General features: G+C 42.0%; 1 protein-coding gene across 1 annotated transcript in view; it reads left to right on the plus strand.

Annotated features, from left to right (window-relative positions):
* The window catches only part of LOC308296680 (protocadherin-15-like), a gene marked incomplete at both ends in the record, with an annotated part of 437,702 nt that overhangs the window by 74,288 nt on the left and 342,895 nt on the right, over positions 1 to 20,519 (plus strand). Inside the window, 3 exons of the mRNA XM_080740008.1 lie at positions 1,521 to 1,676; positions 7,511 to 7,630; positions 8,512 to 8,622. Of these exons, the coding sequence (XP_080596134.1) occupies positions 1,521 to 1,676; positions 7,511 to 7,630; positions 8,512 to 8,622 (387 nt within the window). The remainder of the gene's footprint in view (positions 1 to 1,520; positions 1,677 to 7,510; positions 7,631 to 8,511; positions 8,623 to 20,519) is intronic.

Raw genomic sequence — 20,519 nt, forward strand, 5'->3', positions numbered from 1 at the left:
AAAAATTAATAATGTTTTTGTAAGGTTTTATAGCCATAAATCATAAATCATGCTCTAATTTGTATTTTGGGGATATTTTTCACAATAATAACATATGTACATGTTCTAGACATTCTAATGATCACGAAAAACAATATTACAGGCAATATTACTTATGTTTTTGTGAGAAATAGCTTCAGTTAAAAAGTGACATGTTGTTCGTCCAGACGCTGGAATTTCAACTTCTCTCGGAGGTGTGAATGTCAGCTTCTGTGGTAGGTATTTATATGCAAATATCGTGGCCAATGGCATTGTAATACTAAACAATAGGATGGTGATGTTAGTGTGTAAAAAGAACAGGAAAACTAATTATAACATTTTTTAAAAAATGATTTAAGAAACGTTGCCAAAAAGCAACGCTGGGCCTTGCAGGGTTAACATGAATTAACATGTTAACATCAACGCCCTGTATGTGTGTGTGATTGTGTGTGCCTGCTACACACTGCCTCTGAATACAGATGACCAATCCCAGAGAAGGAAAGACAGTATTGTGAGGAGAGATATAGTGGTGTGGATTAGTCTGCGCTGTGCCCAGTTAGCTGGCACACAGCAGTGACAGCACCAAGTCACTGGGTGAGATTGGGGGAGAGGGAGGATAGGAGTAATAGGCCAAAGAGGAGTTGTTGTTGTTGTTTTTCCACATATCGCTATTTTTGAACATTTCCAATCTGAAAATCACCGATATGCAAGCTCACAACTAGAGATGGGACGATATGGAAATGTCATATCACGTTTATTGTGAGAAAAGAAATCACGATATACGATATTGTTGCAATAAAAATCCATTATCCTGGGGCGGAACATTTTCCCCAAAAATAGCCGATCTACAAGCTCACAACGTGTCGTGTTGCGACGTGTTCTACGTTTTACCAATAGAGGGTTTAAATGGTACCGGATATGCAGCTAGGCAGATAAAAGGTGAATTGATCCCAGTGCATGACGGAGGACGATATCACGATAAATTCAATCTCCACTATACGATTATCGTGATGGTTTTTTATCACAATAAACGATAATATCGCTTATCGTCCCATCCCTACTTACAACGCCTGAATTAGGCAACTGGACCTGAGTTGACTCTATACCTAAACTGCTTCTTTTTCTTTCTTCTTTCTTCACTTCTACACTAAATTTCTTCCCCAAAAAGAGCCAATGCACAAGCTTGAAGATCTGCAATGTTAATGCCCCCCTTCCCCTAGCACATGGATGCTGGGGTTCAAGTGCTTAAGTGGTTAGTTACGTTTTTGAAAAAGAAGATCGCTGTTCTGAACACTGTGCAGAACACTGTTCCCATGGTAGCCTCAGCACAACTGTGCGGAGCTTTCTTCTTTCTCACGTACATATTTCTGTCCAGCGCCTGTCACGTCCTTGGATGTGCGACGTGCTCAGTCCATACCTCGGGGTCTGCAGTTCTAATTAAGTGTTTGACTCACTCTCTGCCTGTTTTCTTTTCTTTGTCTCGTCTCGTCTTCTGGCCTCAGCCTCCCAAGTACATCACGACCATCGTGGTGCAGGTGCAGTGCACCAACGAGCTGATCGGCACGGTCATCCTGCACGAGGTGCGGATCGTGGTGCGGGACAGGAACGACAACACGCCACGCTTCCAGCAGCCACGCTACTATGTAGCGGTCAACGAGGTAAGGAACAGCCGGGTCGGGTTGTTATTGTGGTTAAGTTAACGGGAACTATAACCAATCAGGATGGAATATGGAAAATTGGACAGATCCATGTTGATCACCTGACTATAGAGATCTGTCTACCGATTTGCATGATTTTTGGACAAAATCTGTAGGAGTACTGTCAAAACATTTGGTTTGCAAAAGTCAACCTCATGGTGATGCTAGAACAGGCCCATGTGAAAAATCCAGGGAGTGTGTGTGCACAGTTTGGCAGCAACCAGGCCATCGGTGCCGGAGAGATGGAAGAAGTACTTGCATGTGCATTGTGCATTGTGTAAAAGTATCAAAACCGCAATGTAGATAATACTCTGTTACACGTAAACGTCCCATAATCAAAATGTACTTGAAGAAAAGTACAACAGTGTCAGCATCAAAATATAGTTAAAGTAGCAAAAGTAATTAGCAGAGTGTTCCATTTCAAAATGTATACAAAAATCTTTTGAAAAAAAAAAAGCTGATCTACAAGCTTATTTACAAGCTGAGAAGACCTTGTGGTCTCCTGATACACCAGTGATACACATCCTTTAATGATGGTGTCAGGGAAGAGATAGAAAGCAGGCAAAAGCGGGTTCAATTCCCTGCTGCTCCTGTGTTCGTGTCGAAGTGTCCTTGGGCAAGAAGACACTGAACCCCCTAAGTGCTTCTGATGATAAGCAAGGTTGGTGCCTTACATACTGTAGTTTCCTCTGCCATCGGTGTGTGTGCGTGCGTGCGTGCGCGTGTGTGCACATGTTCTTGCACACAAAGGCGGAGTGGAACATAACAGTGTGATCCATGGATCATAAGAAAACGCGCGCGCGCACACACACACACACACACACACACACACACACACACACACACACACACACACACACACACACACACACACACACACACACACACACACACACACACACACACACACACACACCAAGATAGACAGCGTTTTATTCCGTATAGTCAGAATACTTGCTCTTCCTCCGGTGCATGAAATTGGTCTGATACGTGTATGTGTGCACGCGAGTGTGACACAGATGTCACCTCCACCCCTCCCCCTCCCCTCCCCCCCACTGCGAGCCACCAACACAATGCAGACGATGACTTTGACTCGTGAAATCTGCCTAGAGGACACACATTTTGTGTGGTGTGTGTCTCTGTGTGCGTGTATGTTGTACTTTCCGTGTGTTAGTGCATGATAGGGGTGAGAAGTTGTGCCTATCTGCGTACACCTCTGTGTGTGTGTGTGTGTGTGTGTGTGTGTGTGTGTGTGTGTGTGTGTGTGTGTGTGTGTGTGTGTGTGTGTGTGTGTGTGTGTGTGTGTGTGTGTGTGTGTGTGTGTGTGTGTGTGTGTGTGTGTGTGTGTGTCAGTGCATGTGCGGGGGCTGAAACTGTTAATGCATTAGAGATAGCTTCGTAAAAGCCTCCGACGCAAACACGCTCCCCTACTGTATGTAGAATAATGAATAAAATACATTATATTGTTGTATTTATTATGGTGCCTATGCATTATGAATGTGTCCTTGTGGCGTGGTGTCTATAATAAAACATACATCACACATTGTGTCTGCCCAGGCGCCTACAGTGCAAAACATACATTATACACTGCTATCACGCATTGTGAATGAAATGGCATCCTTTAAAGAGGTGGTGCCCAGGGACAAGCTGGGCCCCTGATTCAGCCCGTGAAAAAGAGTTGGAGAGGCCTCATTGAGCGCTATAGAGAGAGAGAGATCTCTATAGCGCTGCTGCTACTCAAAGATTTGCCATTTCAGATCATGACAAGTGACAAGCCAGTGGGCCAATTACATGAGTTATATTTCGTCATTGTGGAAACCTTGTATGTCCAAAACCGGTTGTTTTGTATTTATCATTTTAAAAATGATTTAAAGTAGTGAAAACAGCTACACTACTTTTGTGCGACGGCCTTGTATGATGAAGCAGGGCTTTGCTTTGCGAAAATAAATTAAAATTTTGAAACTTTGAGATACAAGGTTTCTGCCCGACAGTGACGATTTACTTTGTTGGCCGCCCAGCCCCCAAAATGGAACGAAGGCCGACATTTTATTTTTAATGTTTTCGGCTGGGAATGAACCAGACATTCGGGAGTTGTCCCGCTTTTCCCAATGGCCAGCACGTCCCTGGTGGTGCCATAGTTTTGTACTTTTTCTGTTTTTCACGTGTCTAGGAGGTTGACAGTACTTCATTAGGTGTGGTTGTTATGAGCAATTATGTATTCCCTTTCTATTTGGGTTTTCCTGGAGGCTGCCACCTTGTGGGTCAAAAGTGCCGGTCCAAAAACACAGATACAATATTACATCATAGAATCAACCCCTCCCCTAATTACCATTCACCCAACACACGTGGGTGGGGCTAACTTCCCAGTAAGCATTTTGAGGTGTATTAGTTGCCTAATAGTCGTGTTTTTATCTTCTACACCACGCGTTGAAAATCAGTGTTGTAAAGGTCTAGATTTGATATTTTTGACTAGTTGTTTAGTCGGCTATATTTACACGGGTTGCTACATATACCACTATTAGTCGGATACAAAAAGTCTACATTTCGCCGTTAGCGGCCGTCGAAAGTAGTGAAAAGTAGGGCGACGGTGGGATTCGATCCACTAATCTCTGACACTCAAGTCGGCGACGCTATCCACTCAGCCATCAATGCTGATATGATAGTATAGACTTTCTGGCCGTATTAAAAGGTGACATTGCCCACCTGTGTTCATTTTAGTGTAGTGCACATTGTTGAGGAAACTAAATGTTAGCGTGTGTGTGTGTGTGTGTGTGTGTGTGTGTGTGTGTGTGTGTGTGTGTGTGTGTGTGTGTGTGTGTGTGTGTGTGTGTGTGTGTGTGTGTGTGTGTGTGTGTGTGTGTGTGTGTGTGTGTGTGTGTGTGTGTGTGCGTGTGTGTGCGTGTGTGTGTACGCCCCGGACTCATTTTTGAAGCTTGTGATTGGCTGAACCGGACGTAGGGAGCGCTCCGTTGTAGTCACTTGGACCGCGCGAGGTGCACCAAAACCCAATTATCACGGCGTTTATCGTGCGCTTGCCCAGGCCGTAAATATAACGATTGCATTCACCACGGCTTCGTAACTCGCGCGGCGCTCCGCCGGCCGCTTGCAATGTCGTGGACAATAACTGAAAACGAGCGCTCTTTGCCGTTTCCATCCATCTTTCCCAGTTGGATCCATAATCACGCGGCACTGCACTGTCTGACTGACAGACGAGGAGTTCATTTCATCGTATATTTTTGTTTTAAAGACTTTATATTGACATTGGTTTAAAAAAAGGCGTTGAAAAGCCGGCTATACAACGACTACACCCAGACAAATAGCTTAATGATCGGATGGCTATTGGAATCATTTTACACCAATATTTCGAGATCAGTTCTGCAACGTGGAGTTGTTTTTTTAAAGAAATGTTTATTGAAATATGGATTAAATCTAATTGTCTAAATTCGGTGTAAATATAAACGTTGATACGGCGACTATAATTAGTTGGCTAAATCTCGGCTAGATCTAAACTATACTTAATAATGATCAACGGATATTATAATTATGTTAGTCCAATATTAGGAGATCAGTTAAGCACCTTACTGTTGTTTTTTTTAATAAATTGTTATCGAATCATGGAATAAATTGCAAAGTATATTTTCGGTGTGAATATAACCGGAATCTAGCCGGGTGAAATTAAGGCTAAAAAAAAACTAGTCGTGTAAAAAACGACTATTGCTCAGTGGGTTCAGCTGGGTCACCACCCACCATGACAACCAGGCATACTAATGAACTGGTGGGTGTGTCCACATAAAAAACCTAATTTTAACTCTTTCTGTACACTTTTTTGCTAGTATAATCATAATAGTTGATAATCATGTTTTAGAGGGGGAAAGAAATCATGGCACCCCATCTTTAAGAATTTTTCCAAAGATTCTTCAACATTAAAAACGGAGCCAACGAGCTTTGAATGCATTTATTTGACATGTTTGACCCGACATTGTGTAAAAGCATATCATTCAGTATGAAGAGCGATGCTAGAATATTTAACCTAATACCGATTCTACAAATTCCTTCTAAAGGACTTTGCAGAGGAAAAAAACGGACGATTTACATTTTTTTAAGAAACCAATGATTCTCTATGACCTCATGCACACCTGCTCCGAATTTGCCGTGCGGCAAGTGGCTGCAGCAGTGCATTTTCGTTGTTTTTTGTGCAAAACAAATGCTTGCAGTGGATTCAGAATCATGACAAACCCCTAGTTAGACCCCTCACATCCTACTTAAAGCAGATTTCTTTCTGGGTATTTTCCTCCTGTATAGAAAGTCGAAGGGAGCCCAACTTGATTTAGCTGCTGTGGCGACCCCGAAGGTCGCTGACTCGGCGCCCTAGCTAAATAATTAGAGCACGCCGTGGGCTACATCTGTGCAAAATTTGGCGCTTTTAGACTGATTAGCACGCACGATTCTATCTCCCTAAGGCTCCCGACTATTGATACTTTTACCTATGTAAAACATTTGAATACTTTTTCCACCACTGCAAAGTAGCCCTCCCGGCTAGAATCTCATGAATCCTACTGTTATATGCCCCCTGCAAAGAAGTGGGTATTCCCCTTTTAGATGAGCAGTCGTGGGATGCTTGGTTTTCCCATGGCAGGAGAAGATGCAGGGTTCAAATCCCAGGTGTTTTCACATCTGAAACCCATGGAAATAGGATCTAACTAGACCACCAACCACCCATGACTGTTCTCTCCTACCTGTCACTGTGTGTGTGCATGTGTGTGTGCATGCGTGCGTGTTTCCCACAGCGGTACACCCATCTCCCCCAGTACAGTGAAGCCTGGTTTAAACATAGCCGCGGCCCCCCCTGTCACGCGGCCCCCAAAATAGCCGATCTTTTGGCGTGCGACAGCGAGCGGCAAAGTATAAATTAAGCGTGAGTCATTCATTCCTCACTTGCCGTCACCTTGAAACTCCACTGAAACTCCTGTTCTCTCCCCTGTAGAGAACTCCACAGGACCAGTACGGGGGGCCCCCAGCTAAATGTGTTAAAGGACGACTTCAACACTTTTCAACCTATCTTCATATGATTGGGCCTCACTAATGTTCATGATAAAATTGCAAAGAAATAAAAATATAAAATCCTACTCGGTCTGTTATCTCTTAGGAGGGCTGTGGGAAGTTCAGATATGTGCTTAGCAGTGACATCGTCGTTACGCTTTTTTTTCTTCTTTTTTTTTATAAGATTACAAACAAGATTAGGCTATCGCAAGAACAATGGCTTCCATTATAGCACAATAATTTCAGGAATAGAAAGCCTGCAGTTTCTATTAGCTTGGATTCCCCATCGATGATGTCAAAACATTCAACACTCAAACAAGACAACAACTATACACAATATCAAAAAGATTAAAGTCATTTTATGTTTGGTTGCATCCGGTGTTGCGCTCTGAAAAATAGCAGATCTACAAGCTCACAATATCGTGCTGCGACGCGTTGTGACCTTGTAGATTGGCTATTATTTTCAGCATGCAACCAAGTGTAAAGTCAGGCATCAGGACACCATCAAGGCCTGCCATAATACAATTTTGTCAACAAATTCAACTAGATTTCGTCGACCAAAATCTTTTGCTTTCCTGGCGATTAAAACTAAAACTTGTCAGAATTACTGAAATATGGCTAAAACTTTATTCAAAAGACTATTACTAAAGATTTGCTGTCAATCACCACTGGCTGTGAGTAGGTGTTCATGTCTGTACTGTATGTATTGTGTGAACCTTTGACATTTTTCTCCCATTCTCTCCTGCTTTCTGCAGCTCACACCCATTGGAACCACCATCTTCATGGGCTTCATGGGTAATAACGGCGCCACGGACATCGACGACGGACCCAACGGACAGATAGAATACGGCATCCAGTACAACCCCAATGACCCGGTATTATCCACTAGTCTGACATAAATCTGTAACGAAAAGAGAGAAGAAAAGAAAAGTCTGCGAATGTGTTCTGCAATGATTAGTTGGTTTCCCTCAGTTTTCACTCCCTAAACCCCTTTCAGTCTCTGTCTCTCTCGCTCTGTCTCTGTCTTGCTTTGTGTCACTTTTGCTCTCACTCTCGCTTTCTCTGTTTCTCTCTTTCTCTCTGTCTCTGTTTCTCTCCATTTCTATCCGTTTCTCTCTGTCTCTCTCTCTGTCTCTTTCTGTTTCTCTCTGTCTCTTTCTGTTTCTCTCTGTCTCTTTCCGTTTCTCTATGTTTCTCTCTGTCACTCAGACTCTTTCTTTTCCTGGTGTTTCGCCTCAGGTGGACAGGGTTTTGAGATTAGGTTTAGGTATAACTTATATGTGTGGCTATGGTTAAGTTTAGGGTTAGGCATAGTGTTTGTGAGGTTAGGATTAGGATGTTTTAGCTAAGGTTCTGCCAGGTTTAGGCATAGTTTTTGTGAAGTTATAGGATTTAAACTCAACCTGAGTGAAACACCAATAAAAGTGTCCCGTCCCATCTCTCTCTACCTATATGTCTCTCTGTCTCTGCCTTGATCAATGCTAGTGACTGACCAAGATATTTGTTTTCCTGTTTGTTTGTTTTTACCTAGGAATGTTTTTCTTGACCACAATGTTAAGAATGTAATTGAGGAGCATGATATTTAAGCAGATGTCATTGTTTACCTTGGATCCTGTAGTCTCAATGTACAGATTAATATTTTGATAGCATCGTTTTAGACCGGTTTCCCTTGTTTTTTGAGGCACTACACTGTCTCTCTGCATTCTAACGTATGTGATTACATTGCTTATCCCCCCTCTTCGTTGGTGTCTTCCAGGTGTCCAACGGGACAGTGGGAGTTGGAAACACTCTCTCTGGTTCCATTGTCCTGGCAGAGAGGCTGAACTATGAGGAGAGGACACGTTACCTGGTCATAGTCCAAGCCAATGTGAGTCAACAGATATCTTCACAATGTGTGTTTGCTTCGTTTTGTTTATCCGTTGGCTGTTGAAAGAGACAGGAGTGGCCGTCATGAAAAGGCACAGATGAGAAAAATGTGTTTTCTTGAACGCAGGATGCTTGGTGAAAGAAATACAAATGCCCTCCTTTGCTTTCCATGGTGTACCTGAAGGCAGCATTCAGGAGAATTGTCTTTTTCCGATATCTCCTGAACTTGAACACAGATTTTTACATTGAAACAATGTGGACGCTCCGTGAAAAAACAGACCCTAAAAAGTGAAAAGTGATGAGTCATCACTTTTCACAGTTTTATGGGGCCATTTTAGCCCAAGGAATGTTTTTCATGCAAAGCAAATGCTTGCAATGGATTCAGAATCATGAAGAACCATAGTTTGACCCCTCGCATGCTACTTAAAGCAGACTTTTTTCATATATATTTTTCTTTTCCTGTATAGTGGAGTCAATGTGACAGTGAATATACAAATGGCCATTTTCGTGATGTTTCCGGCAGAGCGGGAAACATTCTGTGGACCTTAATGACCAAACTAATAGATAAAACAGAAATAAAAAGTACGGCATGACATGATCACAGGTTCAACCCAATTCCTTGAGCTTTTGGGCCTCTGGGTCTCTGACTAAAAATAGCTGATGTACAAGCTCTCAACAGCACGACGTGTTGAGAGCTCGCAGATGCGCTCTTTATTTCAGCCCCTGCCTCTCTAACATTCTCTGCACGTCCCTGGTTAACATGACTGCCTGGCTTACATCTCACAGATTGTTCAAGGGCTTCGTAGAGGACTCAAAGCTATCAGTTGTCGGTCTCTTCAGGGGACACCCATAAAAAACAGAGTTAGATTGAAGTGCTCTACTTACAGTGTCTATGTGTTAATGTCCATGGATAGCGTCCATGCAGCCGCGTCCACCTGTTTGCTAAGCCAAATGTCACATCGCCTATTGGCTTTGAGCCAAGGGGCCCTGTGGGGACGGCCAGTGAATCTGGATGAAGCAAACTGTATACCAGGGTTCCCCAATAGGCGGCCCGCGGGCCATTTGCGGCCCGCGGGGTGCTACTGTCTGGCCCCCACCAACCCCAGTAATAATGGTGGTATAAGAGCAGCAACAACACTAGTATATCGTTGTTGTCGGGTGGAAACCTTGTATCTCCAAATGTGTATGTTCTTTCGCAAAGTAAAGCCCTGCTTCATCATCCAAGGCCGTCGCACAAAAGTAGTGCAAACAGCAGATCTACAAGCACACAAAGCCTCGCATCGCGAGGCGTTGTGTGCTTGTAGTTCGGCTGTTTTCACTAGTTTAAATCATTTTTAAAATGATAAATGCAAAACGAACGGTTTTGGATATACAAGATTCTCACCCGACAACGACGATATCTGAACTGTCGCTGGAGTAGCAGGAACGCCGCCGTCGCCCCCTGCAATGTTGTGGCCCTCGGCTTGGTACCCTGGACATAATTCGGCCCTTGGGGAAAACTAATTGGGGAACCCTGCTGTATACTATCGTCGCTGTCGGGGCAGAAGCCTCTCATATCCAAATTTTAACTTTTTGTGGGGTTTTTTCACCCGTAAATTAACGCCCTACACCAGGGGTCTTCAACGTTTTCAGGCCAGGGACCCCTTAGCTGAGAGAGACATGAAGCAGGCACCCCTTCTACATACTGTATAAATGTGTGATGCAGATTTTCATCGATAGAGATAGATCCATAGACTTGTTTGACAGCACTGTCATCAGTCTATGTTGGATTCGTGTTTTTAGTTAACCTTTCACTCTGTACTTGGTCTGCTCTTTTTTTCTTTTCTTTTTTTTTGCTAAAGTTCTTCTCAGAATAGGGATGCGTGGGTTCAAGTTGTTAATATAAAAGAATGATCTAATCACAAAGATTTGGCGTCCCCCCTGTAGTAACTCTGAGGACCCCTTAGGGGTCCCTGACCCCCTGTTGAAGACATTCTGACATATACCTTTTATTTATTTTTTCTTTCCTTTTTTTGCCTGTATTGATAGAGATGACATGACATGGGGGAGAGAGATGGGGAGTGACATACTGTCAGGCTTAACTCATTTAACGCTGATCCCGAGTATACTCGTGAAAAATACTCGAGTATTTAGAGTGCCGATCCCGAGTTTACTCGCGTAAAATACTGTATATAGAGTAACGCTGGCACCCTTACCCTACAGTCCGTTGGAAAGTCCTGGCACGATTGGACTCGCCGATTCATCATCATCACGGATCCACCTGCACAAAATAGTAATCCCTTAACATGGAGGCCGACGGTGGATCTCATCTTTAATGTCCATTTTCTCCAAACAACACTTTTAAAGCCAAGGATGGCATTAGATTCTCGCTACAATAACATAATAACAAAGGCAACGATCGGCCATTACAGCAACGGCATGGGGTGACGATCGCTTCCGTTGAATGACGTCATGACGTCAAACCGGAAATGTTTACGGAATGGACTTCTGGCCTTCAAAATAAGAGACTGGCCGCGGATGGAGCCTGCGAGAGGCACGCTGGACATTTAACCCGTTCATGTCTGGAGCACTAAATGGGTTAATTAACGCTCTATACTTACGTTTTGAGGTTGTAGATCTGCTACTTTTAATGCTTTTGAATTTGAATCCTGAAAAAGAACAGTTTTGGACGTACAGTATGAGGTTTCCGCCCGATAGAGACGATATAGTGCATTTGTGGGGGTTGGGGGGAGGTTGAGCAAAATAAGGTCTAATCCAAGATTGCATTTAAAAAATGTTACGCTTGCAAGCCTCCCCTCTGCCGTTGGGAACCATTTTGTTTGAGCTTGCCGTCTGGGAAATAACGACACTTTTTGAGCGAGTTCACGCGGCTGTTAAAAGTCGAGATGGCAACAGCGTGGAGGGTGAACAACGTGGCGTTACAGGGGGTTTAGCGAGGGACTCCGAATTGAAACGCATTGATGATAGTATCATTATTCCAGTTGAGTGGTGTGTAATAATAACACTTATCCGTCTAGTGGCGCTCTGTAAAAAGACCACTGATGGCGCTGGAAAAAATGGAGGAAAAAAGTCCTATAACTGCTGAATCACCGGGATAGGTTGATTTTTCGTACCTTTTCAAAAAGGTTTGAGTGGTATTTTTACCCCTTTTTCTCCCCAATGTACTCATTTAGCAAACTAATTCCACCCCACTTACATGTCTGTGTTGTGACTGCTGTTGTATCTCACTGGCTCACCTGCTAGTGAGGAGCCTCCACCGGGAGGATGTAGAGCCTTCGTCCTATTCCTCTCGACCAATACTCGCTTGCTGACAGGTGCCAAGTAACTAAATACATGTACAGTACTGTACTCAATTACTGTACTTAAATAAAATGTTGAGGTATTTTTTTTACTTTACTGGAGTGTTTCTCACAATTTCAGTACGTTCTACTCCATTACATCTCAGAGGCAAATGTGGTACTTTACTCCACTACAATTATTATACAACTGTTTTACTTTGTAGATTTATTATTACAAAACATTTAGAAAACATGAATTGAAGATTTCTTTTAACTTGTGGTAGTACACTGTGATGCCAATATGTTGTACTTTTACTGTTCATTCAATACATTCTCAACACCAGACTTGTACTTGCAACATTTCTGCATTGTTTCTTTTGTGCACTGATACTTTTACTCAAGTAAACCAATTGAGTACTTCTTCCATGACCCCCGCCGCCTTGAACACGGGCCAATTGTGTTTGTTTAGACGTTTCGGTAAAGCCGGATGAACTGCGGTGTACTTGAACGGCTAGACTCCACTGTGGTGGGCAGCTACTTAAGCACTGCTTCACCCGAGCGCCCCCAAGGTTTCTTTTTGTCCGTGCCATCACCGCTCCAATACCTAATGAACCCTTTCATGTACCACTTTATTTGTTTATCTTAGCGTTGGCGTCGAGCTACATAGCACTATGTCGAGAAACGATGCGAGCGAGTCTTGTTAGTATTCTGTGGCAGCAACTCGACTTACAGTTTTTCATTAGTAGCATGGAATTGGAACACCCAAAGCCCAGACTTCCTATAAGGAATCTTTTGGTTACTGTAAGTGGAAAATAATTCCAACTCGAATCAATAGTTTTCTGCTTCACTGGGTGCGCGTGCTGCCGTGCGCTGCATGCAGAATGGTTCATTATTTTATTTTTTGTTCATCGTGCAGTTTGAGGGACAGATGTGCTCTTTGTTGTGTTTTTGCTGTACTGGAAAGGTGGCAAAAAATAGTTTGCTGTATACTGATGTTTCTGGTCGACATTGGCACATTTCACTCAGGTTTTTTCATCTCACTCATGTCACTTTGTCTGCTGACCTCACTCAGCAACGAAATAAAAAATAAAAAACAAAAAACAAAAATAAAAATAAAACAATTCACAGGAGGCAAGCAGTGATCACCCCATGATGTGCACTGCAATGTAGTTTCAAATGCACTTCATTGCAGACACTTTTTGAGAGTAAAAAACTAAAAAAGAAGAAGAAGACACGTGTGACATGCATGATCTGGGCAGATTGCCCCATGAAATGTGCCAATGTGAACCAGAAACATCGGTACCTCCATGTTCCCCAGCGGATGAGCACTAATGATGTTGTGACCTCCACAGCCTTTCCTCTAGTGCAGGGGTCTTCGACAGGGGGTCCGGGACCCCTAGGGGGTCCTCAGAGTTACTACAGGGGGAGCCGCCAAATTTTTGAGTGATAGGATTAGGATAATTGTTTTATATACCTATTCTGAGTTGAACTTACAAAAATAACAGATCTACAAGCTCACAACTTTTAGAAGAGGTTTGGTGTAGAGAGGGAACAAAAGAGCAGCCTTAAACAGGAAAAACACTAATTTTCAACATTGAACTAAGTCATTTATATACCTTAGATCTGTTGTGTGTAAATTACTAGTAAGACGTCTCAGGGCGACATAAAGGGCGAGGTCGTGCCAATTCTTGGCCATCTGGCCAGTGATGTGTATTAGTAGATTAGAAGATCTACAAGCTCACAATGCGTCTATTTCACTAGTTTTGTCCCGGGCAAACTCTCTTAGTCAGCTAAAAGAATTGGGAAAAAACCGTGAGAGCATTTTGATTTCTATTATCTAGCCTTCACTTAAACTCCTTCAGCTGAAGGCTAGATAATAGAAATCAAAAATGCTCTGGGGCTCCCCACAGACATGTAGGTATCTCTGGGTCTTGTTCACGAATGAGAGAAAGGGGAAGATGGAGATGGAGATCAGCAGGATAATCGTGGCAGCGAAGTAAAGTTAAAAAGTACCTCAACATTTTACAAGTACATTACTTACCCATTTAGGCCTCGAATTATTGAATGCTTTAACCAGTGAAAAATAGCAGATATACAAGCTCACAAGCGCTGCGAGCTTGTAGATCTGCTATTTTTGAAAAGGTCGTGAAAATGTGTGCAAATCTTTGAATACATGTATTTTCAAAGCGAACATTTGTAACTCAAATTTTGCTTCTGGGTGGTCCCTGGAACTAGATATTTTGAGATGAGGGTCCGTGGCCAAATAAATATCAGTTTGGGGGTCCTTGACATGAAAAAGTTTGAGAACCACTGACATAGTAGTCTCTCAAGAACAGACTAACTGAACTCCAGTTGAGTGAAAAGGACCTTTTCTTTGACAATGGCTGGCCAGATTGCTGACATAGAAACATAGGTTTTTCAAAAAATCTTCAAAAGACACTTTTCTAATTTTCACGATTTTTCAAAAATAGCAGATCTACAAGCTCGCAGCGCGGCACTCGGTGCTGGAACCAGCAGAATGCCTAATCAACCACATCTGTCATCTGCTCTCCGTTATTTGCGGGATCCTCCCTTAAAAGCCTATTATGCAAAAAGGAGAAATTATTATGCATATCCGTGCATCCAAAATGAGATGTAAAAGGCTTAGTTAATCTGCGGCCGAGTCATTTTCTAATGACTTGTTGGTGATTTTTTAAAAAGGCCGTTTTTAGCTGCGTTGCATTGATGTCGGAGGCGGGCGGGCGGGCGGGGGGAGGGGTAGGGGGGATTCAATACTGTATTACATTACCTTATTATGCTAGGGCTTCGGTTCAGGTTTTAAATTATCATTTACTCATTTGCATAATATATACTTTTATAGTAATAAGTGTCTCTCTAATTACCGTTCATAGGCTAACAGCTCTGCACATCGTAATTGATTTAGTGAGTGGGATTATTATTAGAAAACATATTTGGAAATCAACTCATGCTAATGAAGCCATTTTTAGAACATAATTTTAGAAGAAGTTACTTATGCATGGCCATTAGGCAGCAAAAATTTGTTTCAGTGGCGTCAGTTCAGAAAAAGCTAAGGTATGGCAACATGACTGGTGTCTTGCGACACCAGTCATGTTGCCATACCTTAGCAACAGGCATGATACATTTGTTTAAGAAGTACGTTCTATTTTCCCCCCCGTTTCTACGGTTTCTTGGGCTGGATATGGCAGCCTGGAATGGTTGTTCAAGTGCATCTAAACTGGGCATGTTAGTAAACTTGCCACAAATAACAATAATGCATTGCACCTGTGCAGCTGACCTTCGGAACCCGGGAATATACAATTTTGTCAAGATAGGGAGAATGTAAGTGTGGAGAATATAATTATAATACCTTGTTAAAGTGATCATTTTGTTAAATTTTGTATTTGTTGTTATTTTACTGTAATTTAACAACATAATAACCAGAACAGATAGACAAAGAGACATTCATGGATTTATATTTAAAAGTAACTTTTATTTCCCCCCCTGGACCCAGGGTATGGCAGCTGCATACACCTGCCATACCCAATTAACACCCCTGGTTTGTTTGGTAGGCTACTGTTCCGTGCAGCTTCGATTAAAGGATTTTTAGGAGAGCCCAATGTGTTTATAATATTTATTTTTCACATAACACTTTCTTAGTATACAGTAGCGTCCTGGAAATAATTTCCCCTCCAACATTGCAGGGAAGGCAAAAAAAAGAAAGAAAAAAAGCTTATGCACGGATAACTAGATGAGGCATGCTACAGCTGGCTAGCTTTATTTCGTTTAGAGGAGGCAACCGCCTCCGTCTCTCTTTCAACTCCCTTGGAAAATGGAGGCAGCGAGTGCATGTCCCAGTGTTTCAAAGGAAAAGTGAAAAGGTCCCCGAGGGAGCTTTCATTTTCACTCTCTGCCCGAGGGTGGACCGAGACGGAGGGGGAAAAAAAGAAAAAGAAAAGACACAGTATTTACTGGAACTCCCTTGTCAGAGTTCAGAAACACACTGTGACAATGTGAGGTATAGTGAAGCACCGTGTTGCTCACTTCACATTGTTCTACAGGTGCAGTACTGTTACTGTACTGTCGCAAGAAAATATCTCTCCAGAGGGGATTTTGTTCATATCATACTGTACATTTCAAGACATAATATAACCTTTTTTTCCCCCACATATTTTTAGTTTCTGTTCGAACATGGTGTGTGTGTGTGTGTGTGTGTGTGTGTGTGTGTGTGTGTGTGTGTGTGTGTGTGAGTGTGAGTGTGCGCACACGTGCGTGCGTGCGTCTCACACTAGGTTACGGGTGTAAACTTCTATTGTTTATCTTTGGTAGCCTAGGGCAGCGTTTCCCAAGTTATTTGTTTGGGGTCCTCAGGTGCTTAGTGTGTTTGGGGTCCTCAGGTGCTTAGTGTGTAACATTGTTTTCTCACACAACAGTAGACACACCAACATACAGTACAGGTGTAGGTCCTATACAAATTGTTAAATATTATTTGTGAAAATGGCCGATTTACAAGCTCACAGTGCGAGGCATTGAAATAAACAAATCAGCCTGGTGATATGTCAGTGCAGTTTGGGTTATGGGGTGTGCACAGTATACAGTATGAGGGATTGAATGACTGTAGGAGTCTCTGATGCAGGGGTGTTAATTGGGTATGGCAGGGGTATGCAGCTGCCATACCCTGGGTCCAGGGGGGAGAATACAAGTTACTTTAAAATATAAATCCATGAATGTCTCTTTGTCTATCTGTGCTGGTTATGTTGTTAAATTACAGTAAAATAACTACAAAAAATGCAAAATTTAACAAGGTATTATATTCTCCACACTTTTATTCTCCCCATCTTGACAGAATGGTATATTCCCAGGTTCCACAGGTCAGCTGCACAGGTGCAATTCATTATTGTTAATTGTGGCACGTTTACTATATTATGCCAAGTTTAGCTGCACTTGAACAACTGTTCCAGACTGCCATATCCAGCCCAATAAACCATTGAAAAATTGTGGGAAAGAATTGAAAGTACTTCTTAAAATAAATGTATCGTGCCTGTTGCTAAGGTATGGGAACATGACTGGTGTCTTGCTGAAGTTATGTTGGAGAACCCAGACGTATCAGTGATGTCAGTCATTTCCAAATTTGGGCATTGTTTCAGCATGCGGCTGTTACCATAGCAGCGACGCATGCACAGTACAGGCGGCGGTATCAGTGATGTCAGTTATCTGATCTCCAAATGTGGGCACTGTTTAGTATCAGTGATGTCAGCATGCCAACCTCCCAATTGCTTGGACGAAAAACTGCTGTATGCGAAGAAATAAGAGGTTTTGTTTTGTTTTTAGTTTTTACATTTTAAATCGTAATGTATTTTTGCAGTATGCATAGTTACAGTTATTCTTGCGTTCTCGTATTGTAAAGAAAAGTGTCGCCTCTACGCCAGATAATGATAAGAAACAAATTATTGAAGGAGAATACAGTAATGCCTGGTCACGTGTGTTTGCTTTCACCGCCAAGCTGCTAGCTTACTGGTATACTTGGATCTGCTTTGAAATGAGCAAACACTAACATTGATATTTTGAAAGACCAGAAAAGGCACAAATAAATAAAGCAAACACATAATATGGCCCCAGATGGATTTCTTATACATTTTTGGCTGTTAATAGTAATAATAAATTAAGGTTACCCTGCCCTGCCCTATGGGAATTCCAATGTAAAAATGTGCTATCCCCTGTGACCCAGGGGATAGCACCCTCTAGTGGCAGACCCCAGTGTTCTAGACTAGATGATTCTGAGGTCAGGTCTGTTGTCATGGATATGAAATAACATTTCGTGAGTTGTAACACTTAATAACGATATCGCTGCTTTTCAGAGAGCCTGGAACATTTTTAGATGACAACACTGGGGTCGTAAATAAGCCGTGCCCACATCAAATTTGCACAGCTGTGACATTCGATATTGAGAGTGTTATTACTGAGCTGGACACTTTAAACTAGCGAGTCACAGTGTGGAGCTTATCAAATTGCAGTTTAATGTCACTAGCACTCCATCAGCTACAGAAACACTTGAAAATACGGAATATTTATTTTGGAATACACACTGATAAATCTTTTTTTAAATGAGATTTCTTTGGAGCATTCAGGGGAGTAAAGACATACCGATGTTTCTGGTAGACATTGGCACATTTCACTCATGTCACTTTGTCTGCTGAGTGCTGACCTCACTCAGCAACTAAATAAATATAAAATAAACAAAAATAAAAATAAAACAATTCACAGGAGGCAAGCAGTGATCACCCCATGATGTGCACTGCAATGTAGTTTCAAATGCACTACATTGCAGGCGTTTTTTGAGAGTAAAAAACTAAAAAAGAAGAAGACACGTGTGACATGCTCTGGGCAGATTGCCCCAGGAAATGTGCCAATCTCAACCCAAAACAACGGTATTTAAGCATGGCATTTGCTGGACGGGTCAGTTAGGACATCTCGCTTGGAGTAATGCAGGGGCCTTCAACATCTTTCAGGCCAAGGACCCCCTGGCTTAACCACCTAAACCCTCAATATTTAGTAAACTTGACCTTTGACTCTGTACTTGGTCTTCTCTTTTTCCCCTCCACGCCAAAAAATAGACGATCTGCTATTTTCTTCGGCTAAAGTTCTCCTCAGAACAGGGATGCTATTTTAGCACCGAGCTGCAGGGCTAACAGCTAACGTCAATAGCAGATATCATTTGAACGTTTCACATACGTTTTCTTCTTCCCAGCGACACCGTATTATAGCGTGCGTGTCCGTGTTCGAGATCGGAATGGATCTTACTTGAGATAAATATTCTGTGACTAAAAGGTAGGAATAACGGGAAATAGATGGCATTTGGGCGTTAGTTGGCTATTAATCTCTGGCAGTAAATGAGAGAAAGTAAAAAAGTAAAAAACAATCCTATCACACAAAGATTTTGTGGCCCTTCTGTAGTAACTCTGAGGACCCCCTAGGAGTCCCGGACCCCTGCAGTAATTTATTATCCTATTGTATATTAAGGCTTCAGCATTTATAACACTTTGAAACCAACATTTAGAAAAAAGAAAACATAACTATATGTGCATTAATGGAATACTGTAAATGAACATGAAGCAAAGGTGTTTTTTGTTGGTTTGATAATTATATAAATTAATTTGCAAGTTCTAATAGTTATTTTATAAGCAAAATCAATTAGTCTCATTAGCAACTTTAGTATAACATTAGTGTAGCAGTGTGTGTGTGAGTGTGTAGATTTGCTGTTTTTACTTTTTATGGTAATCGAGTTTTAAATAATCGTGATACCACCCAGCCTGATATTGATACAGATCTATCTCATAGAATAATCAAACATGCCTAGAGGTTATTTAATAAGTATGTATTAAGCAGAGGTTAATTGCGTCTACAGAGTGCACTATTTTTCGATGCAAGTGCAAATTGCCACGGCTTTCAGTCAATAATCCTGCTCATACCATGGCCTCTTACAGTACCAATAATTAGAAGTAATAGTTGTTAAAATGTGGGGGCATTACACTCTTTAACACATGGGCTGCTAAGGTTTATAACATTTATAGCTGTTGCTGCTGCCACCATTGACTTACGCTTTGTTTTGACGTGCCTCGCAAGCTTTGTGCGTGTGCACGTGCGTGTCCAGAGAAGATTGAGGAGGATAATCCATTTGTTTACAAACGCTCGCGAAACTAAAATCCAAAAATCGCGGTAAAATCGCGGTAAAGTGTCGCCGTGAAAACAATCAGCTCTCTGCTTCCCTGGGGCTGTTTTCATCTCATTCTTAGATAAAGCCGTTCTTATGTTTCAAAGTAGAATCTAAAGCAATGTTAAGTCCTTCCGTGATTTCTCCTCCAGAAGAGCTGCCTGCACTGACTGGGTGACGTAATGGACTCAGGTCATTCAAAGGGCAGCTGCAGGCTCATAGAGTTAACTGTTTGTTGCCTCGTCTGTGAACGAGGTAACTTCCTTTTGGCACAGTGACATCTAGTGGCCTTGTCTCGTCCCTGAACGAGTTTGGCTCCCCAAGTGTTAATGCCTTTAAAACTTGAACATACAGTATATTATTATACGAGCTTGTAGAAATGTTACAAAACATGATTGGGCGATATTAGGAAAACCTTTGATATTCGATAACATTGTTGAATACATAAAATAATTGGATTATATCTTTTGTTTTTGTTTTTGTTTTTTTGCTTTAGGTCCACTGCCTGCCTAAACCAGATAATGAATAGCATATCCATGCATGCACATTGCACAGTACACATAGAATAAATAAATTAAATGCCTTATTTCCATTTTCCTTTATTGAAATAACCACACCTGGTTACAGCTTTTTAGCATGTGCTATACGTGCATAGAAAGTGTGTCTGTAAATTAATTTGACACAATACACCAATACCTCATTTCAAGCCGCTGTCGATATGTATACCTCACATATTGATACCTCGATGTCGATTTTGTACTGCAAATATATTTTGATGCCACTACTTTTTTTTTTTTTACTTTCACTAGTAACATTTCGAATACAGGCCATGCACTTGTAACTGGGTATGTTATCCGAGGCCATGGTTCTCAGTAGGAAACCAATATGTGGTAGGGATGATTCCCTTACCCA

Source organism: Nannobrachium achirus (assembly GCF_963921795.1).
Source record: "Nannobrachium achirus genome assembly, chromosome: 13".
NCBI classification, from domain to species: Eukaryota; Metazoa; Chordata; class Actinopteri; order Myctophiformes; family Myctophidae; genus Nannobrachium; species Nannobrachium achirus.